The 26,195-nt window shown below is 41.3% G+C and overlaps 2 protein-coding genes across 5 annotated transcripts; one reads left to right on the forward strand and one right to left on the reverse strand.

Moving 5' to 3' along the window:
- Positions 1-450: 450 nt before the first annotated feature.
- Positions 451-26,177, reverse strand: slc5a10 (solute carrier family 5 member 10). Of its 4 annotated transcripts, XM_037086616.1 has the most exons (16): positions 26,108-26,137; positions 25,766-25,783; positions 22,905-22,976; positions 22,173-22,277; positions 21,540-21,599; positions 21,070-21,174; positions 20,843-20,948; positions 20,633-20,713; positions 20,346-20,551; positions 16,710-16,845; positions 7,452-7,559; positions 7,193-7,343; positions 6,879-7,047; positions 3,238-3,453; positions 1,770-1,863; positions 1,380-1,573 (listed from the first exon to the last, which is right to left on the reverse strand). In XM_037086616.1, the coding sequence occupies exons 1-16, from the start codon at positions 26,120-26,122 to the stop codon at positions 1,380-1,382; spliced, it is 1,836 nt and encodes a 611-aa protein (XP_036942511.1). In that variant the 5' UTR covers positions 26,123-26,137. The 4 variants fall into 4 exon arrangements, with proteins under 4 accessions (XP_036942358.1, XP_036942511.1, XP_036942586.1 ...); XM_037086691.1 differs by lacking the exon at positions 25,766-25,783 and having other exon boundaries at positions 26,108-26,177; XM_037086542.1 differs by lacking the exons at positions 25,766-25,783; positions 26,108-26,137 and adding an exon at positions 23,058-24,456.
- LOC119012455 (protein FAM83G-like) lies at positions 8,744-18,878 on the forward strand. Its single transcript, XM_037086345.1, has 5 exons — positions 8,744-10,159; positions 12,418-12,585; positions 13,503-13,627; positions 13,926-15,321; positions 17,178-18,878. Exons 1-5 carry the CDS (start codon positions 9,644-9,646, stop codon positions 17,538-17,540), a joined length of 2,568 nt encoding a protein of 855 aa, XP_036942240.1. The 5' UTR covers positions 8,744-9,643; the 3' UTR covers positions 17,541-18,878.
- Positions 26,178-26,195: the final 18 nt, after the last annotated feature.

Consider the following 26,195-nt stretch of genomic DNA (forward strand, 5'->3'; position numbering starts at 1 on the left):
ATGTTTCATATTTTCCTCACATTTCACTGCTCAAAACTGAACTGACAGATTCATTAATAATAAAAATGCATTGCAATACAAGACATTGCAAATGTATTGCAGTTGGAGAGTGAACCTTAAAACCCGTCTGCTGAGCCCTCACGTCCTCCCGCCCACAGCTTGTACCCAAAAAAATGTATCAAAAGTGAAATTTAACTTGTGCGTAAAATGTACAAAAGACGAATAAAGAGTTATTATTATCTGGTTACACCTGTGCTCATGTTTTTCTGGACAGACACGTGTAGCTTTGATGCACATATCTTCACCTTTATTTGCTATAAAACAAGAAAAAAACATTGGTGGTGAAGTTGTCAAGATAGTTTTTCTTTCGATTGACATGGAATTGTCAGCGCTGATCATTTATAATTGGTCTGACATATGTGTAATTATAAAAAATACATGTGAAACTTATTATTTCTGTATATTTTTAATGCATTTTTAGCAGAAAAAGGTTGAGGAATTCTGATTTATATTCTTAAAAAATCTAAATAGCATGAAAGATCACAAGAACAATAACTGACGGGTCACAAAACCTTATTTTGACAGACATACGGCCATAAATATTACTATATAATTACTACTACAAACATAGAAATGCAAGTCACATACAACCTAAAACACATACATATATTTTCACTATATTCATATAATCTTTCTATCATATATATGTATATATATTGTAATCTATAAATTCAAGATGTGTTTCCCATTTATCTAAAAGTCCCATTTTATTGAACACTAACTGCACATTCATGTTAGCTTGTTACAAGCTACAAGCTTCACTGTAATTTGTATAAACCCTTCTCAAACTTTAAAACTAGGTAACTAGTTAATGAACAAGCCAATAATCTGACTGTAAAAAAAAAGAAGGAAGAGAGACGTGTAGAAACACTGTACGTGGAATAAAGTGATTCTGAAAAGAGAACGCTGAACAAAACACGAGCTGCTCAGGGTTTCAGAGGAGCATTGTACATACTTGAATGTAAAAAACTCTGGCATGTGTCTCTCATAATTATCTATCATTATGTGTAATTTGATACAAATGTGGATCCAGAAGCAGATTAACACAATTCTCAACACGGTCTTTTATGGAAATAGTACATTTTGTTGGTGGAGGTAAATGCTCGCTCACCATTTCTAGTTTGAGATCTGATTTGTATTTATTTCTTTTACAGCACCTGCAGCTACATCTGCATGATTCACCTGATATACAGTATGCTCCCTGGATTTTAAAGCATTCATGTAAAATCAGAACAGTTTGTCTCCCCGCTTTCTCCATAATGTAGAAATCTTTGGCAGGAGTTCAGCAGGAGGGTGAGGCCGGAAGTTAAATCTGATCCTCAGGCAAAGTATGCATAGAGAAAAATGTTAATGCTGACCAGCAGGATTGCATTGGCACAGCAGAACCTGGACCAGAACACAGTCTCTCTAAGACTGAGGACTCTGGGAGCCGGAGTGTCTTCGGATCGCCGCGATGCCGAGACGCAAAGTCCTGTCCCCTGACCACATGTCACCCGCCGTGTTGGCTCAGAGCCTGCATCACCATCATCATCATCATTATCATCACACACACACACACACACACACACACACACACACACACACACACACACACACACACAGAGCAGAGACAGGAAGTTACTCAAACAGTAACTCCAGCAGCGTGTGAACAGATGACTGTTTGTCACATGATGGCTGGTTTTATTCCAAGTGAATATCCAGACTCTTACCCTGGGAGCTACGGTGGCTGATAGAGGACACTTTCTGTAGAGGAATTTCTCTTGGTTGCTCCTCAGTCAAAGTCCACCAGGTCAGGTTACACAACTGGGACAGCAGAACAAGGAAATAAACCAGATTGTATTCACTGACAGTATAAATACAGCCTACAGTTTATGTAGAGAAGCTGAAAGTGTGTCTATATTTAGGAGGGATTCAACATTTTGGGAAACATTCGATAGATGTTAGATGAGAAGAGTGCTACCTCTCTCATGTCTGTACTGTAAATGTGAAGCTCGGGCCATCAGCCTGTTAGCCTCAGTTTAACACACAGGCTGGAGAAACCAGCAGACAGCTAGTCGGACTCTTTTTCCAAAGAAACAAAATCCACCTACCATAACCTCTAAAACTAAATCTAGTGTATAAATGAGATGTAACGTGTTCATTACTGAGCTGATTGCTGGATTTAGTTACAGTTGGACAGCTGTTTGCACCTTTTTTCAGTCTTTATGTTAAGCTAAGGTAACTAGCTGGCTGTAGCTTCATATTTTACAGAGATGCAGTTGACATCAATCTCTTCTTCAAACTCTTGGCAAGAAAACACAAAAACATTATTCCAGTTGAACTTTTCCATGAATGATATACTATATGTACTAATTTCCAAGTTAAGTTTGACAAGTTTGCCTGATATAAGAACTTTGTAATATCATTCTATTCTATTTTTCCATGTGTTTTTTTTCTAGTTGTTTATCCCCTGAAATAAATATTCATCTTTAGGGCTACAAAATTAGTTGAAATATTATCAAACTTTTTTATCCCACAAATTATTTTCCCCTTTTAAAACCTGACGCCTCCATTACCCACAATGCAACGAAGCCGCTGAGTGACATCAGATTACTTCACATATGCTGTAATTCTCCTGTAAACACACTTTAATGTATACAGTTGGTGGAATTACATTTTCATCTTAGATAATATGAATGTTTTGCACAACACAATTCACCTAAATCACCTCTAATATACTATATGTTTTCTGCAAAGTATTGACACACATTGTGATTAGTTTTCTGTGTGTACAAAGGAGTTTTATGGATGGATGTGTGTTGTGTGTATAGCATACAGGGGAGGTTAAACAAAAAGGGTTGCTCACTGGAAATGTGTTTTAACACGTTTCTATAAGAAAGGTTTCTGTTTGCCTTTTGAGTTCACACACAGGCCACAGTGAGGTCAGATGTGACAGATGTGTCACTGGCTTAAATGAGATTTAAAAACATCTTCTATCTTCTTTCGTTGGTCCTTTGGATTTAGAAAGGCACGACTTCTTTGTTTGTCTTGTAACATGGAGGCAAACCTTCAGATAACGTTGTTTTCTTGTCTCTCTCTTCTTTTATTTTCGTCAGATAACATAACAGGTGTATCAACAGCAAAACACATAAGCTTACCTCTCTAATAGTTCTGTTTTCTGTATGTATGTGTACACACCTGTTCGTGGGTGGGCGGTGGTGTGAGCAGTGATACTGTAGTCACCACGATAGCAGTGAGGCCACAGAGCAGAATGGCGAAATGGAGGTAGTGGACACTGCGCAGCACCGCAGGGGCCGAGTCCACAATGCCACATCTGGCCGGCGGGAAGGCGAACTCCAGCACCATCCTGCACACACCCACCACCAATCCCACCATCAGGCCCCAGAACGCACCCTGAACACACACACAAGATACATATAAACACATACAGGTTACATTTCATGGCTGTGAACTTTCTGCGAGACGTGCCAGTGTAATTCCTGCAGCAGCCCGTGGTCACATGTGGGTGTGTGCGGCTCATAACACTCTCACTTTCCCACCGCGATTATTTGTCGTCGTTGTGTCAATTCTCACTTAAGTACACACACGTGCAGCGACACAAACAACTCTCTGTTCGAGCTTCAGCGAAGAATGTGATCTGTGCGGTTCGGTTTCAAACACACATTAAAATAATCACCCTGTCACGGCACACAAATCAAACAGCGGAGCCTCTACTTCGCTTCGTGTTTTACTTTCTCTGACAGTAAAATATTCATTCAGAAGTGTTGTTGCTTTTAATTCATGTAAATCAAAATGTGCTTATTTTTCTGTTTTGGAATCAAACCCTTAATTGTAAATTTCTAGGACGAATAGATTACAAGACGACGCATGCGCTAAATATAATGACACTAATTGCAGGGTTCATCGGTGCCTTTATGAGTCACATTTGCCGCTCTGTTCAAAGATTCAAAGACTGCACACGTCATGTTCCCGTGTAAATGTGTCTGTCTGTATTGTTTGCTCTCAAACAGTGTCAGACTACAGTCAGCGTGTGACGCATCCTGTGCGCTAACTTGTTGCCCTTTGACCCTGTGAGTCAACACCATTAAGATTCTTACAGCGATATTCTTACACTGTGTTTATATGAACAAATAAACAACTGAACACCTTTTATGTAACAGTTCTATTGACCTGTCTCGGTAACTTTGAATTGGTATAAAGTGAAAGAGTAACACCAAAGGAAAAGGATGGCAGTGAGATTTTATAACTCATCCACTGATCATGAGTTTGGTCTTGTGCAGGTCTCGGCATATAGAGTTAACAGCATACAGTGAACGATCTGTCGTGTGCATTTGTAAACGAGTTACAAGTTGAACCTCTTTCCAAGGTCAACAAATTCCGATGCTGCGAGTTGGCGAGCCACCAACTGAATGCGTCTGTATTTGATGAACTGGCAATAACACCCATAGCAATCATCTCCATTCAAAAATGTTGACGCCCAGAAATCTCCCAAAACCAGCAAAATAATAACACAGTACAGGCAAAGGGAAGGATCTCTGCAGATACAGACACTGCCACATACTTCCTGTGGGTCTTAATGAATGATTGAGAGGGATTGTTTTTTTTTGTAATTTAAAACTGGTCATCTGGGTTACCACCTTTTAATTTTTATAGTCGAGATTAAATGATAAATGCTTTTTTTTTTTAAACCTTTCAGGTCATATCTCTGGTCATTTTATGCATCTATTAAACAATATGTGCCAAAAGAAAAACACAAAAATTAAATTTCATTGTATTCTAAAACAAAACATGATATGTGCTTAGGTAGGCATTGAACCACCAAATTTCAACTGATAATGTCACGTCATCCACCCTTTAATCAGACTTGAACTTTTAGCGGCACAGAGCTACGAGTCATTAGTTTACTAGCCAGCAAGAACATACAATGTCTGTGCATCTACGTGTGCTCGCCAACTTACTCACGTTTACTTTCATCAAATTTCTCCCAATGTTATGTCCGCCTATCCTGTTTGACTTGGAAATATGTGACAATCGAAGCTACATTGTGTCTACAAGGATTTTGCAATTATGACGGTGCAAAGGAGGTAGTCAGGTGAGCTAGTATAAAAACAACAAAGGAGGAGGTGGATGGGTCCAGTAAACACAGGATTTTTACCCAAGAGACCTTTGTTCATTCCCCACATGAAATGAAAAGACAATTGTAGGGATGGGGATAAAATTCGATATCAGTACCGTGACTTCGATATGGTTCCTGCGTGGCTCCAGGCAGCCAATCACAAGCACTATCACTTCTTGGCACAACAATCATGCTGCATGCTTACTGGCTCACTGATGCTGATGAGATGAATTCCTTAGGTATTGAAAATGAGTATTTAATGACAAGATATTTTCAGTATTTGACATGGTTGGTGCCATAAAAGTCAAATCAAAGTCTGACAGCCAACCCTAGTCATGGTGTGTTTTTCAACTTTAGCAGCATCATTTTTACATAACAAACATGCTTAATTTAACCCAAAACATGATCTTTTTCTAAACCTTACCAAGTAGATTTGGCGCCTAAACATAATCAATCTGCGACCATTTCACCAAGTTACCCCTGTGATAACAAAGGTTTGGTATATTGCCTGTCGCAACAGATGTTTATGTTTTTTTTTGTGGATTCATTGGCAACCAACCTATACATTTGTTTAGGTATGAGGATGTGTTGGTTGTAGACAAGTTCATTATAAACACATTATACAGTAAACTAAAAATAGAGTCTTTGTAGTTTGATTCAGAGATGAATTAGGGTCATATTTATGTTACAGTAGAGGTATTACAAGAGGAAAAAAACCCTTTTATGGTGGAAATCCTGTTAAGATCCTTTTTTATTGTAGTAGTTAAACCGCATGTCAGCGGAGGGCAGCCACACCCAGGACTTGCTCTACTTAACAGGGATAAAATCTTGACTATCCAGTGGACTGGTCTTTACTTGCAGTGGAGAGATGTTTCAACACATGAGTTATTGGCTCTGGGCAAATACACATTCTTACAACAGCAGTGTTATCTACTTTATCTCCCCGTGTTAATCTCTGTCTTCTAATAATCACACTTTCTCTCACTCTGCTATCAGTCAGGAAAAAAAAAAATCACTTTCATTTGTTATCACAGTGAAAGAGCAACAAGTCCATGTCAGGTTCTCAGGGAGGAAATAACAAACAATACACTTCATAAAACGAGAGAGTAACACACACACACAGACATTCACGTCCGCACAAACACACACAAGACATATTGACTCCACACCGAGCAGTGGGAGATGTTGGCAGCTGGATCTCTTGTGAGGCTAATAAAACTGTACAGTGTAGGAGAAAGGACACACTGTGCAAAACTCAAAACCAACGCTGGTGTCTAGAACTGAGTAAGCTTTGAATCAAGTTTGGTTTGTGCTTGTGTATGCTTGAATTGTGTGTTAGTTCTTCTGCATGAATAACCATTTGTGTATTTGTATGTTTCTGACTGTAATTAGTGCCATTACGATCAGCTGATTATGTATTATTGTTGATTAATTCTCAAATTATGGTCATAATTGCCATTTATCAAGCGAAAAACACCAAACATGTGCTGGTTTCGAGCTTCACAAATCTCAGGATTTTCTCTTTTCTATGTCAGTGTGAAATTAATATAATAATTGATAATTTGGGGGTTTTCTGACTGTTGATCAAAGAAATTAAACAAATCAAAGATATCACATTGGTATTTGGGAACTTTGGAGGAGCATTTGTCATTATTTTATATTATAAAAAAGGACATTTAAATTAACCGCTGGCACGTGTTACCTGCTCGTTGGTCCTCTTCCAGAAGACAGCCAGAGTGAAGACGGCAGTGACGGGTGGAGCGAGGTAGCTCGTCACTGACTGGATGTAGACGTACAGCTGGCCGCTGTTGGCCGACTGCAGGATGGGGATCCACACAACGCTCACCACCACCAAGATCACAGTCACGATCCTGGAACAGACACGAACAGTACTTCTCTTTCACACAAAACTCACTTTTCTTTTTTTTTTTTCTTTTTTTAATCAATCCTGCTGTTAAATCTCTGCCCTCCATAGGCACGATCGGAGTGCCGGGTCAGCTGACAGTTGTTTCGTACCTGCCGACCAGTAGCAGCTCTTTCTCCGTGGCCCGAGGGCGATGTTTCTTCCAGATGTCCATGGTGAAGAGCGTGGAGCTGCTGTTAAAGATGGAGGTCAGCGATGACATCAGGGCAGCCATCATCACCGCTATCATCAGACCACGCAAGCCTGGAACACACACACACACACACACACACACATTAACATATGCTTAGCAGTCGACACGTTTAGAAATAAGTCTTTATCAAGGTTTTATAAATGAGAGCATGTTCTCACCACTTGGCATGAGTTCAATGACCAGTGTGGGAAAGGCAATGTTGGAGCATCCCACCTCAGCTCCACACACTCGCACACACTCCTCTGGATCCACACACCCTACAGAGTCTGAAACATGAGGCAGTCACAGGTCACTCACACACGGGCGTGGAAGACGTAGCAGTTTGTTCCACTCATGTAGAATTCATGTTCCTTCGCTCTAAAGTCTCCTCATGAGGTAAAGTGGCTCTCGTGACATACGACAGCAGGCGACCTATTTAAAGGAGTAAAATTAGGTTAAAGGAGCTCTGAGCTGAAATCCGGTCGCAACCCTTGAATAATTTCAATTTCCTTCCGTTCGTAATTTATTCTGTCAAAAATGCACATTATTTCATGGAATATCTGACGTACGAAGAAGAGTCTTCTATCCTGTATCTTCTGATCTTCTGATTTAAAAACATCTGTGTGACGTTAATTCATTTAAATAAAATAAAAAAGTGGACTGTCAGAGTGTCAGTGCATCATTGTTTTGGTGAGACGCAACTTGGACTCGTGACTTAAATTCAGACACAACTTTAAATATTGTGTGTACATTTTATATTTTCAGTGTAGTTTTTTCTGGCTATGGGTATTTAATAGTTTAAAAGTGATGGGGATTATTTCTTTACTAAGAATAAAGTAACTTTTGTCGCTGAATATTAATAAAGATAATACCACTTCAGTTCATTGTCAGACTTTTTTTTAAACAGGTTAGACAAATTGGTCAATAATATCATTATTTGATGTACTAATATCTTGTTTTTTTTTCCTCTTTATTAAGATAGAATATTGCAGGTAAGTCTGCAGTAACCTGGGGTAAAAGTGACGAACTTGCTTAAGAAAATAAGGATTTGGAAACATTGTAAGAATATACATAAAAAATATGTTTAAGGATGTTGGCTGGCCCGTCCTGCAATCACAAAGCGTCACTTTTCTCACAAATAGGACATTTAACCCTGACCTCAGTTCATGTTTAGTTCAATGTTTCAAGACATTGCTTAAAGTCCAGCTGATCTTACACATGATTAGCAATACGTTTGGTATCTGGCCTTGCTTTTGCCTAAATAGGACATTTTTTTTAAAATCATGGCCTCAGTGCACATTCATGCAGAGTGCTGTCATTCTATCACTGCAGATTAAAAAAACAAAAAACAAAACACACTAATGTCAGAGAAACTTGATCACACTGGGTGAGTTATTACACTGTACATGATTTCTCCCCTCCTGTCCAAAAGCAGGAGGAGGGTGGAGTTAAAACCCTCTGTTTCCTAATCGACTACCGGACACTCCGCCTTTCTGCCCCCGGTGACAAAGCTTCCTCTGCCGAATTCCAGGGTCAGACACTCACCGGTAGCTGCACGCTGAGCTCCGGACCTCGATGAACTCTCCGTCCGGAGTCTGGAGGAGCGGTTTTTTTTTCTTAATTAAAGGAAGACAAAGAGAAGACAAGCCCGACGTGAAAGTTGAGACTCGTGTTCTTCTTCGGGTATTTACGACTTTCTTTTTTTGGGGGGAGAACTCAACAGTTGCCATTTTTGTGTGTGTGAAGCAGCTGTGGACCGCTGCGGTTCAGACTCGAGTCAGACTCGTCAGCACAAAACTTTGTGAGTCACCAACAATTTCGACACATTTAAAGGAGGATTAATGACTTCTCGCTCTGTCTATAAGTACGTGTTCCGCTTCGGCTTGACTCACCGGCAGACACACACACACACACACACACACACACACACACACACACACACACACACACACACAGACCCAGACAGCCGCCTGCCTTGCCTGCCTCTGTGTCTGCCGGGCCCCGCGGCTGGAGCAGCTGAACCGGGCCGCCGCTGCAGTGTCCCGGCCCCTGTCAGGTGAAAAGGCGTGGCGCTGGGCGGAGGTGCTTTGTTGGAACATCACCTGTGTGTGTGTGTGTGTAACCTGATACCTGGGCCGAGCTGCAGTCGGTGCTCGGGGACTTTTTGTAGCGGTTTTATTTTCCTCACATGAAAACATTTCCCTACAGAAGGAGTCTGTTTACCGCCTCACGGACGCACCATGGACCGTAATGGCAGACCGCAGCTCTTGGAGGGTTGACCGCTCGGACGGACGACTGGAAACTGGGTCAGAGTGGTTTCTGTTCTTAACTATTTGTTGACCGGGGAGAGGAGGGGGGATAAATCGAGGTCATGGCGCTGTCTCAGGTCCAGTGTCTGGACGATCACCACGTCAACTGGCGCGTCAGTGAGAGCAAGCCGGAGTTCTTCTACAGTGAGGACCAGAGGCTGGCGGTGGAGGCGCTCATCTCCAAGGGCCGCGATGCGTTCATGGACCACATCCGCAAGGCGGGCGTCCGGGAGTTCCTGTCGGAACAGGAGCTGGAGCGGATTGCCCAGAAAGCGGAAGCCTACCGGCCTGGGCACGACCATCACCAGAAGCCAGAGACGCCGGGCCCGGGGACGCCAGGCCCGGGGAACACCACCCCAGTCTCCCTGGGGTACGCGGAGGACGGAGGGGACGGTAATGTGTCGCTGCAGTACTGGCCGGACCGGTCCGAGGGATCAGTGGCGGAGCTGGATCTCGGCTGGCCCGAGGCCGTGTCATACCGAGGGGTCACGCGTGTGACCGTGCACACGCAACCTCCAGTGGACGGGCACACACACATCAAGGAGGTGGTGCGGAAGAGCATTGCATCAGCCCAGAAGGTAGGCAGTGATGATGATGATGAGGAGGATGATGGTGTTATAATACAGACACTAAAGGGGCACTGTGTAGTTTTAGGGGGAAATAAATCTCAGAACATTAATATTATTAATACTAACGAGGTAATAAAAAAAGATGTTCTCAAGAGGAAAATAAGATCCAGACCACTGTTTGAGGCTAGAAAGGTGGCAGGGTCCGCCACATGTAAACAAAGTAAAACAGTATGAAATTGTGTTTTTTCTATAAGGTCACTTTGCTTATTCAGTTTATTCAAACAGAAAACAAAGACAGTTTGTTCTTAAAATGTCTTCCTCATAACTACATAGAGCACCTTTAGAGATGTTTGGGGAATTTCCACCAATCAAACATGGAAAATAACAGAAACACCTCACAATACTCTGGGTTACACAAACAGAAACCATTGTACAGTCATGTAACCCTATGCAAAAGCTCTGTATTAAACAACTTGTTTTTTACTTATAACCTTTTATCTATTTATAAATTGGTACCCTGCCACCTTTCTAGCTTCAACCAGTGCTCTGTGGAGCTTATTTCCCTCCGAGAACAGCTTGTTTATTCAGATATGGAATCTGTGTTTATATTGTTACTTCATTAATATTAAAATAAAGTTTGAATTTCTTAATAAACAAAATAGTGCCCCTTTAATGTAAATGTGGTGGAGATGGCACATTTTGAGGTGTAACAATCCGATGCAAAAAACACAACAATAAAGAGGCTCAAAAATCAGGCCTGTACGCTAAATTGAAATTGAAATATCATCGTAATCACAGCACAGCAAGTCAGAGACGCTGCAGTTTGAAGGTAAAATGTGACAAAACAGCATTATAAAGATGTTGTGCTGCAGAGATGCTCTGGTCTACAGATGTTGTTCTCCAGATGTGAGAAAGCATTTTGTTTGGTGCAGAACCAAACAGATGTCACATCATCATCCTGCTTGTAATAGTTTTTCAAAACAAAATTTTAAAAAAATGTGATGCAATATAATCACACCATGATTTTTAAATTCAATTTTCCTTCTCAAAAATGTAGGCCACAACAGTCAGCTGAGTCAGCACACAAGGAACCACAGTAATAGTCTCCACAAGAAGTGTCAGGGCATCATGCAGCTCAGCACCACAGAGCTACAAAGCACTGCCTGTCTGAGAAAAGGAAAAGAATTTTATAAGCTTCAACAACAAGGAGGCCATTGTGTTCAGACCTGAAATGATTAATTGAATAGTGGATCAACAGTACATTAATCAGCAACTGTTTTGCCATTTTCCTTTGTCATACTTGATAATAAATTTAGGAATTTATATCTATCTGCTTTTGCCTAATTAGATTTCATTGCGTCGTCTCGGCTCACAAAGCTCAACGCGCTCTTCCTGCTCGTCCGACATTTACCACGCTCACACATGCATACAACAAAGTTTTAATAACACAAGTCTGATCTTGACACGCCAGTGGAAAAAAATGCTCTGACGTCAGTGAAATGTTACATGCCAGCACCCCATATATAACCTTTACCTCAGACATACTGCTGGTTGGTTTAAGCACATAAAGCAGAGCTTTGCCCCACAGCAACACAGACTGAAATTAGTTGGACTCAGCTGCAGAGTTTTTTACTGCTTGGAGGGCACTGGCTGGCTCTACCAGCACAGTCAGGCAATCGCTTTCTCCCAAGGTTGCTGTTTAACTGAACTCTGCAAACAACAAACTGCCCTCTGTTCATGCAGAGCAAATTACATTTCCACGTCTCTCGAAGTTTCTTTGAGGATTTGCATAAGTACATCACGCTGTACACGGATATAATGACAAAGAAAGTTTGTTTAACATTCGTGGTTATGTATTCTAACCTGAAGGTTCAGTAACAAGCTTTCTCCAGAGCTATACATTAATCAAACTGGGTCAGGTGAGGAGTGTGCAGACAGTGCAGTGTGAAGAGTGCCATGCTGTCACTAGGATTGCTTGTATTGTTGAACCAGCAGAAACACAAGACCGTCCAGCCACTTCACACTCTATCACCAAAGCACTCTTTGTTTCAAGCCTCTATATTGGACATCAACATTCAGAGAAGTTAAACACATTCTTCGTATTTAATACTTTTTCAGGGCGGTTCTCGTAAGTGCCCAGCTTCCTTTGAGGATTTAATGGTTATAAAACTGTTGATAAGAGCTGCTCGAATTTGATCCACCCTCAGAGCAGGAAGCACTAACACCATTTGTGGTTTCCTCTGTGTGTTTTCTGTGCGTGCGTGTAGGTGATAGCCGTGGTGATGGACGTATTTACAGATGTTGATATTTTTCGAGACCTGCTGGATGCGAGCTACAGACGCAAAATTCCTGTGTATATAATGATCGACATGGCTGCAGTCCCCTGCTTCCTCTCCATGTGTGGCCGAGCTGATATGCACCGCGGACACCTAAAGGTATCCACACACGCACACACCCAGATGATGTTTTGATAAGCGGGGAGATGATCCAGTTGGAAAGATGGCAACTTTTGATAAGTGTGTAATAATTGTTTGTTCTAAAAAAAGAAGAAACAGTTCCAACATTTGAATACATTTTTTTCATTAAAGTCATAAACTAAACAAGGGAAATATCTGAAAGTAGGAAACTGAATGAAGTAGTTCTGACAGTTTTTGGCCTTCAGTAAGCATGCAGGAGCTCGTTGAATTTTTTTGTTATTCTTTGCCATTCTGAGTTGAACTGGTCTAGGCAGTAACAGAAAATACTTAAATGTTTCGTGGGGGCTTTTGAAATATTTTGGTCTGGAGGCCAGAAACAGATTAGGCACATTCCCTCCTGTGCTGCAGGCAATTAGATCGACCGCACTGCTCTCACTTTACTTTCTGTATGATGAATCTCTTTCATTTCTCCTTCTTCCTTCCTCACAACCTTAACTGCCAGACCTCTTCTCTGTTCCATCTACTTTCTTATCTGCCATCTCCGCTGTTGTTACGAGCATTTACAAATCCTCTGCTTATTGTCTGCTGTGAGATTTCACACGGAGCATTTACTTACGAGGTAACGCTCGGCCAGAAACCACACCCTTATCACAGGGCCAAAGACAAACACAGCAGGGTGTGTCATACAAGAATGCACATACATAGATATAATCCATGCTCTAACCTGTAGAGACAGCCAACGTTATGGTTGTATAATAATTGTTCTTGAGCAACAAGAAAAAAATTCTTTTATCGCCTTTATTTCCCCTTTGTTCACTAAAGCCCTTCCTCTTATTCACATGAAACCCCCAAGGGCCTCACTTTGCATGCATTGCATTAACCCTGTACTCTATGCGTGTGTGTGTGTGTGTGTGTGTGTGTGTGTGTGTGTACAGAATCTGCGTGTGCGCTGCTGTGGAGGTGTGGAGTTCTTCACGCGGTCGGCACAGAAAGTTCGTGGATCGCTGAGCCAGAAGTTCCTCCTGGTAGATGGAGACAGAGCCATCTCTGGGTCATACAGGTAAACAGTGTGCATTTCTGTGTGATGTGCACTACCACTTTGCTCCGGGGAGAATTGTAGTCTCTCTCAGCTAACTGTTTTGGTTTTCTGGCACATGACTTTTCTGTATTGCTTCAGCCTCGCCACTCTCATCCGGTCTCACCCTGTTTCCAGCCAAACAGCAGGCAGCTTTTTCAGCTGTTTTTGTGTGCATTGTGAAGCTCAAGGGAAACATCCATAGGCTTACAGGCACGCCTTATTCAATGTACACTTATGGGAAAAGCTGTGAATCAATATTTCTGTGTCTGTGTTCTTCCAGCTTCACCTGGTCCTCATCTCGTCTGGACCGTAACCTCATCACTGTGATCACAGGACAGGCCGTGGAGACCTTCGACCTGCAGTTTCGTGAACTTTACCTCCTGTCCAGAAGTGTGTCTCTCAGCAAGGTTCCCTTCGTCGATGAGCCAATCCCTGAGCCGGTCCTTCACTCGGCTCCTGCTCCGGTGTCAGCTACTGTTGCTAGGAAGCTCATTAATCCCAAATATGCCCTTGTCGCCACAGGAACCCACACAAGTCCCACCTCTTCTGACCAAAATTCCAGCAACAAGAACTCCCAGACGCCGACTGGGCTCAAAATAATAAAAGGACGCCCAAGGCGTGTTCATGAAGAGCCACCCATACATCCGGCTTTAGTAAACATGGAGAAAGCTTACCTGATTCCGTACCTTCCCACCTGGCCAGAGCCAGACCCACCAAGCGACGTGATTGGCTTTATCAACATCAGGGATGATAAGCGAGCCCATCAGGTTCATTTACAGAGGTCAGAGAGGTTCGAGCACAGCCAGGCTATACGTTTCAGCTCCCCACTGATGCAACCAGCTTCGATTGAGGAACCTGCTACAGGTCAGGATGCAAAGACTGCGGGAGCCGAAGGAAATCCTGCTGGGAAGACAAGTACAGATGCTTCTACTCCTGTGAACCCAACCAAAAAACAGCAAACACAATCAGCGCCGAATAAAGACCAAACTGATGTAACAGATTCCAGCGGGCCCCCTCAGCAGCCACACAAACCTTTAACACAAGAAACACATAAAGCGAATGCACACAATCCTACATCACAATCCAAAGTTCCTGCTGATTCACAGCCAACAGATGGTTCTAAACAAACTCCAGAGGCTCCACAAACTGCAGCACCTCCTGTTCCTAAACGCCGCACACTGCACTTAATCATAGACCCCACCTTGTCAGAGCAGCCTGACCAACCACAGGTCACTCTGATGAAAATGGATCAATTAGAAAGTCTAGATGAGTTTAGCGAAAAGAGAACCCGGGAGGAGCTGACGACAGGCCATGGCCGCCTGTTAAAGGATGATACCAGGGACTCGGGCAGCAACGATGATGGGAGCCAAGACAGCACCAAGGTCATATGTGACCGAGGAGCCAATGATGTTCCTTCAAGCGCCTCCACAGCGTCAGAAGAGGAGTTTTACGATTGTTCCCAGCAAGAGCCAAGAGACCCGCTGACCAACGGTGTGACAACAGGGTCAGGTCGCGGGCATCGACAAGGAGACGGGTTCAACATGATGGCTCGTCTGTCCCAGAGCATGCTGGATCTGCGAGAGCCCACCCAGTCACAGGACAGCAAGGAGCTCATCCGCCAATCACAGAACCTCCGCCGACAAGCAAACCCCTCTCCACACAGGCACATAGGACAGGTGAGTGCCCAGTAGAGGGTGTGTTAATATTTCTAGTATTTCGGTGTCTAAACAACTGGACGATCAATTGCTTAGTTCATTGTTTATGGCCAGATGAGTCGAAGGCAACATGCACACCAGTTGGCTTTTTGTGCTGCAGTGAATTAAAACCTCCTCAAACACACTTTTCACAGGATTATCTTATAAAAACATCCGAAACACCAGAAGCGATTAGTCTTGAGAGAGGTCTTTAAGCAATAAATCAATGCAGAGGCGAAATGTTTGTGCAGGATTGAATCTGATTGAAATTCAGACAGTTAACGGCCATAAATGCTTATTTGAGATGTAGACAACAAACAAAATAAATGTATTTGCTTGTTGTTACATGTTAAATATTATTATATTATGAGGATTTGCTGCTTTTTCTGTTGTGAAAAACAGTCCTGCGTCTGGGATTGTCATTCTGTTTCTTCTAGGTCTGCAACTGCAAGTGATTATTATTTTCATTATAAATTAAACATTTTGTCTATAAAACGTCAGAAAATAGTGAAAAATGTCCATCCCAGTTCTGTTTTACTCTGTTTAACACGATATAACACAAACCTCCATATCTGAGAAGTTCAAAAGGGCTCAAACAATCATTTTATTGATAAGTGGAATAATCTTTGCAGCTCTAGTTGTCCGACATTTTACAGGCTACACAATAAAGTTAGTTTAATTGGTTCTTTGATAATACATCTTTGATAATGGGTTCGTTGACTGTCGAGGTAAAATGAGTCGTTGATTACTTGACGAAAAATGGTTTTATAATAAACAATTTCAAGCAAATATGGACATCTGCAGCTTCTGAAGTGCGAGAACATTTTGATCGTCTCTGTTTTATATCATTGTAAATGGAATATCTTTTGGTTTCAGACAGCCAGTCAGACAAAGTAATCACTGCTGTATGATGACATAACTGTGGGATTTAGAAAAATGTGATTATCATTGTTCTCTCTTATTATAGACTAGATGATTCATTAGTTGATTGAAAGATTAATCACCGGATTAATTGTTTATGTAAAAAGTTTTTCGATGCAGCCTTGATAATACTGACAAGTAGATACTGACGCAATGCTTGTCTTGATCTTTTAAACCCTTCTGACATGATTCATGAGGACTCATGACACGAAAAGGAGCGGAGGTTAACAAGAAAAGCACTTGTCAGGACTAAGTTCACAGGAAAGTTACCAGAAAGACTCAGATGCTCTTTTTAATCAACTCCTGCTGAAAATGGGTGTGTTTCACCAGAGCAAGCCACTACTTGCCTGCATAGTGTAAACATGTCATACCTTTGTCCTAATTAAAAGGTGTGTGTGTGTGTATGTGTGTGAGTGTGTGCGAGATAAGCCACATGTCTGTGCACGCACCTGGATAGAGAGCTCTGCTGATCATGCCAGGGAGGATGATGAAGATAAAGGGCAGCAACTTCAGATAGGCAGCCAGGATCGATGCTCCTTTCACGTGACTCATGTTCTTCGCAGACAGGGAACGTTGTACAATCACCTACACACAAATGATAACAATAATACTATCAAATGTATTCATATAGCACTTTTCAAAAGACCAAGAAAGGTGTGATTGTTAGCCTAGCTTGGTAGCTCAGTTTACAAACGTTAGCACTGATTCCTATAAGTTAGCGGTGCCCAAACCTTTTCCCTTGGAGGGCCAAAACTGAGACTCAATGGTGGAGTATTGTTAAGCTACAACATGGTATTGACTGGAAGCCCTGAGAGGAAATAGTGGACTGAGGACTGATCCCTGAGGTGCTCCGTGTGTTAAATGGGTAGTAGAGGCTTTACTGATGTCCCGCTCTTCTTCCTTTCTTTCCTGTCTAGTTGTTCCAGAGTTCGAGATCTCCAGGTCGTGATCCACGACTGAGAGGAGGAGCTAAAGTAGTCATTGCAAAACCAGGAAGTTTTCACCGCCCCACCCAAGCAGCTGGCCCTGTGATTGGAGGACACCGTTACTGGCAGGGTCGGACGCTGCAGCCCGATTCGGCTCAGGTGCGGTCTGGTCGGTCGCCACGACGCCACAGCCCGAGTTACAGGAAGGTGGATCACTCTGCACCCCAGCTGCCAGGCAACCAGTCAGGGTTGTTAGGAGTATCTTTCTCAAAACTGAGCAATTTAAGACACTTGAAGGCCCGAGGCGGAGCGTCGCAGAAGAAAACACCTCAAAATAACAAGCCTGCCAGGTAGAACTGTGGGGCAGTACAGGTACATGAGGATGTTTGATAGACGCTTCTTGAAAACAAATGGGTGAGTCTTCAGTGTGGAATCTTCCTATATCTCTGGTATGCATGTCATTTCCTGTTTTCAAACCCTGAGGCTCAACATAAGGAACTATGTAATTGTGGCTTTTGACTACGTCAACAAGAGTTGGCGATATATTTGATGAAATGCTTGTCTGTAAATGAATTACATCCCCTTCCAGTCCAATACTTCCTGATTAGAAGGCCTGTGATTTGATGGTTTCTGTTGTGTCAGCTAGGGTGACCAGATGTCCTGAAAAATTCGGGACAGTCTCAAATTGTAGGAACTTGTCCCAAATCCTGAGTCCTGTATTAATCATCCCGAAAATGAGACTAAAGCCGAGTTTTGATTAGTTATAACCTAATAAAACCTTAAATATTGATTGTTGTGAAACACTTGTGTCACCCTGCAGTCAGTTCTGCATTAGCTGTAGCAGTTTAAGATGAATTATGGCTGTGGCTATTCTTCTTTTAGCTGTGTACAGTAGTCTCACAAATTAATAAATAGCAGCTGCAAGGGCAATGTTATAATGTTGCTAAATAAATAAAATACATATATGTAAGGAAATTAAAACATCCATGGTTATGGACAATGATTCACACACAGTTTTTTCATAATTGTCTTTTTCATAATGACAGTTATTTTATCATTTGCCACTCTGACCAGCATGCCCCCCAAAATTGTCCTGAATTTCACCCATTCTCATCTGGTCACCCTACACCTGGCTGATGTCTTGGATGAAATAAGCTCTGATAACATATATCAGCTGATATTTGTATCCATGCAAACATGTATAACACACACATGAACCCCTCCAATTTGTTTATCAAAGAGTTGTAATGAGATTTCTAGCAGAAGCAGGGTATTTTGTTAATTTTCTTACAGAAATGGATGTACCAAATTTGGTCAGCTGTTCAGTCAGCTTACACTTCAGTATTGTGAACAATCTTTTGTGCAAATTACCTCAACTGCTTTTCTTTTTTCTGAACTTTGGACTGCATTGTTTTTCTATATCTAACCTACATAGATATCTGTGACATGTAAAATCAGCTGATGTCTCCCCAGTGATCTAAGAGTCAGGGTTTGCATTGATACCACTGTGATTGGTTACTGATGGTGTGAGGGTAGGGCTGCTATGTTGATTGCTTTTGGTACTGGATGTACAGGATTTACTGGATTACCTGTGCTGATGTACATGAACTGCTTTACATACGATTTAAAATACTGATGTGGGACCAAAAGTGAATGTTGTAAATAAAAAGAAAGATTGTTGGAAGTAATCTACAACAGTTTGATCACTGTGTACGTGTACAGTAAGGTATTTTTTCTTTTAAACCTTGTCTGCTTTTGTCTCACAGAAAAATGTAATTGTAGCTTTTAGGTTTCTTGAGATATTTTTGGAGACTGGATTTTGGGTTTGGAGCAAAATCATCATCAGGGCAACATAGTGATTTTCTTCCTTTTACTGGGTTTTGTGAATACAACCGCATTAGTTGAATTGAGTCTGTTGGGTTAGTAGTATGAAACAAAACCAAACACGCTTTACAGTGAGAATGATGCAGAAAATTGCATTCTTGAACTTTTGAAATAAGTAATCAAAACAATCTCACCGCAGGGTCCATTTCAGTAGTTCTGGCTTAACAGTTTGAATAATAAATGTCTTGTCTTGTTCTATTCAATTCTACATGGCTATTCTGTTTGGAGTTGGGCTTGTAAAAAACTGCAAATGAATTATACTATGAAGCAACATCCTTGATGAGACCCAATTTTATGCACATGAGCAACACAGTTTGTTGATGCAATAGACAGTCGACCAGCATTTTGCTTTTGCTTTCTCTCTATTTAATTTCCGGATATGTCATATAAACAGACCACTGCGCTCTAGTATGTCCAGGAGGGCAAGGTGGTGATGATGTGTGGCTTTCAACAATTAAACGAGTAATAGAGAATGGTATTCGGTCTGCCACCGGGCTGGATTTTTCCTGGAAGAAAAGAAGGAACTAATTACGGCAGAAAGGAAGCATGTCTGCCATTGTGCAACCAACTGGAAGTGGCATTTTTTTACCCGGTCGCTATCCCCAGGTAACAGTGGAACAACTGGAATAACTGGAAACTCCGGAAAATTAAAAGAACCCCGCTGTTAGAGGAGGCAAAAAAGGTGAAGAGTGATGGATAAATACAGAACGCTACACTGTTGTCGAAGTCTGTTCACTCGCTGATAAGTGTTTCCCCTCACAGTGAGGACTACATTCTTTCTAGCAGATCAGTACATCAAAAAAACAATTCAAACTGGGATTCTCTCACGGTAGCTCTGCCATTAGCGCAAGCCATGTTACTAACACGCCAACAGTAATACCACAGGAAAACACCAGGAGGGAGGAATTTGAACTTGTCTCTTTTGGCTATAAGTTGAAACATAGCTACAAAAAAGACTCAAATCGAAAAATAACATCCTTTTGTATCTTTTTAATTGAAAAAAAGGAAAAATTTAAATGCCACCTGAGCACATATTAAAATATAACAGCAAGCCTATGTTGTGAAAAAAGAATTTGATATCATTAAATTATTTGATTTACTTCGCAGAAGGAGTATAAGTGATTTTTCCTCGTCACTTCACTTTCTAGGGGCTTTTTTTTGGCCAGCCCCTAGTGGCCAGTAGAAGAACTGCATTGTATTTCACATCTGCAGCAGTGGTGCTTTCTGCTTGTTTTTTCCTGCACGTACAGGTGTTGTGCTTGTGTATAAATGTACCTGGTCAGAACACCAGTACCAGGTGGCCAGGATGAAGAGCCCAAGAGTCATGCCGGGCCAGGGCAGGTCTCCAGTGACGGCGTCTCTGAACAGGTGCATGGCGTCCTCACGAGGCAGGTGGCAGGTGCTGTTGGGAATAATCTTACTGGGCACCGCCAAGCTGTAGACGCGCTCCAGGTTGCTGTAGCCGCCAATCTTGTTGAAAGCTGTGGACCCGTAAAACACAACTCCAACAAAAATCCTTTAAAATAGAGCAGTTGTTTATAAACTGTTATAATTGTACAAACCAGTGATTGTTAGAATGATTGCTCCTATTATCATGACGAATGTCTGTAGAGTGTCGGTGTAGATGACAGCAGCAAGACCACCTGAACGGAAGTGAGTGTGTGTTATGGAAATCCCCCAGTATCAGCCAACAACAACACTCAAGTTTATCTTTAAAAAATAGATTTAATTATACTAGATGTTACTGTTTATGTATGTGGTTGTGTGTGTACCTGCAATTGTGTAGAGAGCAGTGACCACCAGCATGAGGACAGTGGACAGGTAGAGGTTCCAGCCCAGGCACACTTGAATGAACAAGGCTCCAGAGTACAGGTCAGTCTGGAGACAGAAGAAAAAAAAACACATCAGTGAACAATGCCGGCAAAGATTCAATCGCACGCTGAAGAAGACGATGTTGCAAAATGGTGGGAAGCCAAAGCAGCCAAAGGGAGTGTCGTACTGATATCTTTGTGAAGACGGAGAGCAGCAGTGAGAGGACAGCCAGGTACGTTCTGATCCTCTCTCCTCCGAAACGACGGCCCAGGTACTCCGGCATCGTCACGATCTGAACACACACATTGTTTAAACATCTTCAACACACTACAGCTACACAGATGATTAAAAAGCTAAAAGTGTGTTTTTCACACGATCAGTATGATCTGTCAATTAGAAGCTGGTGACTGTGGTTTGATGTGTTAACACCTCCCCTGTTTTTAAAATAATTACGTTCCAAGGAAATTTAGTAATTTATGCTCTTTGTCATTTGAAAACAGATGAGTTTGTGGTGTAGTTTAACACCCTGTTGGGGAATTTTCAAGGCGTCTCATGTCTCTTGGCACTGAAACATACCTGCTGAACCAGCCTTAACAAGCACACAGGCACCCGTGTGTGTTTGTGTGTTTGTGTGTGTGTGTGTGGGTGCAAACTAACCCCTGAGGAAATGTAGACAGGCACAAAAACCCAGGCCAGAGCCAGCAGCACATAAGTGGCCTGTGGGAAAGAAGCAAAGCAGAAAGAAAGAGGACGGAGAGGTTTGACCAGATTGTCTACAACAGTCGCATCAGGCAGAAAAAAAATCTCTGTGGTCAAACTGTTGTAAAACCTTTATCTCTTTTAGTTCTGCAAGCTCATGTGCAAGACTTTGCAGGTTATTTGGACTGCTTCGTGTGTTGTGAACCACTTAATACAGCTGGATGGCATTACAAAATTGCTCTGCTTCTGCCCCCTGCAGCAGACTCCGTGCAACAGCTGTTGTTAAAACACGAACCATATTTAAAAAAGTTAATTGAATAGAAGAGCTATCAAAATGCTAATGTATTTGTTTTCTTTTCAGACACAAAGAGATATTAGTCGTAGTGGCTGTATGCTGTTTTTACCGACACTAATACTTGCCTATTAATACCACAATCACGCCACAAAAGAAATATCATGTAGGCGGATTAGCAGGCTAGCTCTGCTTCATTCCTGACCATAATGTGTTTAGTGGCTATTGTAATAGCTCTAAAGCTGTTATAATAGCAGCTCATAATGTTTTGTTGGGTGAATCGACATGTGTCTACTCACGTTCCATTCAAAGCCAGTGACAGCGATGCCTCCAGCAGCTCCAGTTCCAGCCAGACCAATAAACAGACCAGAACCCTCCGAACTGGCAAATAGAGACGCGCCAATCTGTGCACACCAGTGACGGAAGAAACTTTATACCTGAACTAACAGCCCTGCATTCATGATATCATTCAGGAATTAGCAGTAAAAAAGCAATTAAAGTATCAAAAGTATTAAAGTATTTGTGTTTTTTAATCCTGGTGAATGAAAGTGTAACCAACCTTTCACTGTCCAGATGTAGCTGGTTTTAACTACCTCGTTTAGAGTGAGGTATTTTATTTACATTCTATTTTTTATTTTATACTATTATTCCCCTAAATTAAAATTTGTGATGAAAGTATTTTCATTCTATAATTAAATCTTATACTGAAAAGGGGGAGTTGATGCAGGCTGTTGTTTGAAATAAGTGGCATTTTCACAAGTATTACATTATATAGATAATAATACACTTGCCACGTGTTGTAGATTATATCAAATGAAGGATCATAAAATGGGATTCACAATTCATGCAGAGTTTACAAGGTGCAAATGTATTTTCTTTGCTAAGTCTGCCAAGTGTAACCCACTAGCAATCTGTCTGTGAACATGCACAAGACTGCCAAATATTAAATATCACTTATTTTTTTAAATCAGATCCAAGGTTACTGATATTTACAAACAGACACACACACACAAACACACACACTCACTCACCGGCCACCAGGCCATGTCCCGTCCAGCCAGGAAGTATCCGCTCAGAGTATTTCTGCTGACCCTGCATGATGACTGACAGAGATAACTGTTACGCACAAGCATCAACACACATACGCGGGAAAAAACACGCATATGTGCTCCTTCAACTCTCACCCAGATGCCGACAGCGAGGTTGAGAAGAAAGTACGTTGCTATGACAATAATGTCAGAGAAGCTGAAGGACTGAGGCCGGTCGTAGAAGCTGACGGTGGAGTTAGACATCCTCGATATTTACAACAGTGCACACACACTTAATAATGCTCCAAAAACACACAGGTTTGCTTCTCGTATTGCCCTATCCTTACAGCCACACACACACACACACCTGTTGAATGTAACCCTTACACCTGCGCTATCGACCCACTCTCATAATCTAACACTTTGCAAATGTCCTACACACCAACAAGAACACATCACACTCTCTAAAACCAGACAATGTTCACTCCTCTTCCAACACACATGCAAAAACAATCATACCAACATGAACACACACACACAAAAACACACTCCAGCTCGTGGCGAAAAGTCCCCTCTCGGCTGAACCGCAAGCTGACCTCTCTGCTGGACACAGAGTGTTTCACGTAAGTGTGAAGAGGGCAGTCCCTTGGTTGAATTGATGATTAAACACATCACCTTAATGTGGCACCTGCAGCGCTGACACACATGCTGTGCTAGGGGATAATGGAGTGCACGGTGTGGGTGAGCAGTGGAAGTACAGCAGATGCTCTTGTGGACCAGAGTCCACACACACACACACATGCACACACACAGAAAGATGGTCAATCATTGGTGGTGACAAGTTTATAATCATTAGCGTCCAAACACACAAACATCTGCTGGAAAGTGCTAAGTAGGGACAGTGAAAGTGTGTAACAGAGAAACACAGACAGGTTTCATTCAGTAATATTCAAGAAGGAATGAGGAATGACAATAATGACACCTAATCTTACAAAATGAGTCTGGACGCAAGTTTTTATTTAAATTTAAAGTCTTTCCTTAAGAATTTCTTCAAATGATTGAATGTTTGAGGATAGATCCACTGGGATTTTGTTTTGTGTTTTTTACATTATTGACTGAAATACACTTTTTGAACGCAATCCTACTTTAAATTCCCAGATATCATAAATATTCTTTGGAGCTTCTAGATAAGTGTTACAGTTTCTATTTCACACTCAAGTTTACATTGTGTACTTTGGTTTTTTTTTTACATTCTTTACTTGTTTGACATGTTGCAAGAACCCTGCTGAGAAATTATGTGTGAGATTCAAGTCTGAAAATATCTGCATCGCCAGCTTAGAGAATTCTCTTTAGATGGATGAGTTGGTTTTAAAGTTTTAAGGGAAATTTCCCTCTATAATAGAATCCGGCTGGCTTTTAAAATCACTTATACATCATTATATATAGTACGTAAACTGTACAAAACAACATTACTATTATATCATATATTAATCAAATCAAATCAAATCAATCTTTATTTATATGGCGCTTTTCATACAGAAAAAAGTACCTCAAAGTGCCTCACAGAAATAAACAAACAACAGCAGAAAAATAGAAACAGCAAAATAAAATTAGGAGAAGATAGTTAAAAGAACCCAAACCCTCCCACCCCTTCAGACATGGACATTAGATTACTGTAAACTCATTTTAAAATGTTTAGAAGAAAAACAAGTGTGAACTAACATGCAAACTTTTGCAAAAGATCTAATCATAGCGAACAGGATCAATCTCCATATTCAAATAACTGGAAACATCCAGTCTGCACTCCTCTGTGTGTGCATCCTCAAAATCAAAATTTTGTTGTTTTGTTTTTTGGTTGTTTTTTCATACTTTCAACACATCTGGATATTTTTGACTGAGCAGCAGCACGAGAGGATGAGCAGTAGGAGAGGAAGAGACGACAGGAGCTGAGTGAGTTTTCCTTCCGTGCTCCCTGATGTGAAATTAACTCAGTGTCACACACAAACTGCTGGCCGGTGTTTGTCTGCTATAAGGAGCAGATGGTGTCGATCGAGACACCCTGACGTCACGCACATCATCATTAATCTCACGCACACTCACAGAACATAATGTAAAAGCTTAGGATAAAAGGAGACAACGTGTGCAGCAAAAGCCTATAGAAAAAAGTCAAGAGACTTGACAGTTGCTTGTTCAAATCCATGGCGAACACAAAAAAGTATATACATATAAATACATCAAGAAAAGTTATTTAATATATCAGTATGTAAGGCATGTTGTCAGACTAGAGACTCAAAGCAAAGCTTACTGTTTATGTTATTTGTCTACATGCTTCACTTGTCATGTGTACAGGAGAAACAGTATGTAGCCAAGAATTCAGTTTTAGTTACACATCAAAACAAACTAAAACAAAAAGAAATCATCAATTTGCACGGCCCATATTGGGGGTAATCTGGAAAGATAGAAAGGAATAACAATAATATTGCCTTTAGAGTTTTAACCTATTTTTGTTAAAGATTCATCAGGAAAATGAACCTTTGTAGAATAAACCATCCTGTTTACTGATACTGAGTTTTTAATTCTCGTTTCTCTTTAATTTGAACAGCAGTGAGACAGACTGTGTGATGATTAACAACTTTGAAGACATCTCCATAGACACTGAACAACACTTAACAGGCCTACTTGTATTTACATCTGATGACACTTCTGGGAGATTAAACCAAGGACGTTATATTAAAATAACCAAAAAACAGGTGGTTAGACATTAATTGTCAGCAGCTCAAATGTGTTTTTGTTAATGTCAAAGTCTCACAATGACCTCATCTGTATGTTATTTCTGTCATGCGCAAAACAAACTTCTATCTCACCACAATGAAGAAGGGAACCTAAGAGGGAGAGATACCCGAATTATATATAATTGTTTTCATTATAAAAGCATATAACAGCAAATAACAGTACAAGCAGAAGTCTCCAAATACTGACACCTGGGAGTCTTAACCCTCCATGATTTAATACCAACAGTCAGCTATGGTATAACCCTATGTATATTTACTTTAGCACGGTATTTAAGTACAAGTTTGAGGGACTTCTAGTTTATTCTGCCAAGTTTTTTTTTTTTCCATTTTATTGTATCTGTAAGTTGAAATATTTATTCTGCCTAAAGAAGTGCGTGCTTGTCAACCTAAACATACCCAAAAGCCATGACTTACCTGCATTATTAGCATATAAACACTGCTTTTCGTTTGGCGCCATCCTCAGGCCGAGCGTTGCACTTTGATATCGCGGTGCATGATGGGA

Source organism: Acanthopagrus latus, chromosome 1 (genome assembly GCF_904848185.1).
Source record: "Acanthopagrus latus isolate v.2019 chromosome 1, fAcaLat1.1, whole genome shotgun sequence".
NCBI classification, from domain to species: Eukaryota; Metazoa; Chordata; class Actinopteri; order Spariformes; family Sparidae; genus Acanthopagrus; species Acanthopagrus latus.

What these genes read in the sequence shown, in the direction of transcription:
- LOC119012455 (XM_037086345.1), top strand. Translation starts at nt 9,644, where the DNA reads ATGGCGCTGTCTCAGGTCCAGTGTCTGGACGATCACCACGTCAACTGG. An exon ending in GCATTGCATCAGCCCAGAAG is followed by an intron (nt 10,160 to 12,417) that starts GTAGGCAGTGAT and finishes GCGTGCGTGTAG; the next exon opens with GTGATAGCCGTGGTGATGGA. An exon ending in CACACAGGCACATAGGACAG is followed by an intron (nt 15,322 to 17,177) that starts GTGAGTGCCCAG and finishes TTTCCTGTCTAG; the next exon opens with TTGTTCCAGAGTTCGAGATC.
- slc5a10 (XM_037086463.1), bottom strand. Translation starts at nt 23,165, where the DNA reads ATGTCTAACTCCACCGTCAGCTTCTACGACCGGCCTCAGTCCTTCAGC. An exon ending in GGTACTGGTGTTCTGACCAG is followed by an intron (nt 16,846 to 20,345) that starts GTACATTTATAC and finishes ATTTGTGTGTAG; the next exon opens with GTGATTGTACAACGTTCCCT. An exon ending in CACCGCCCACCCACGAACAG is followed by an intron (nt 1,864 to 3,237) that starts GTGTGTACACAT and finishes CTGCTGTCCCAG; the next exon opens with TTGTGTAACCTGACCTGGTG.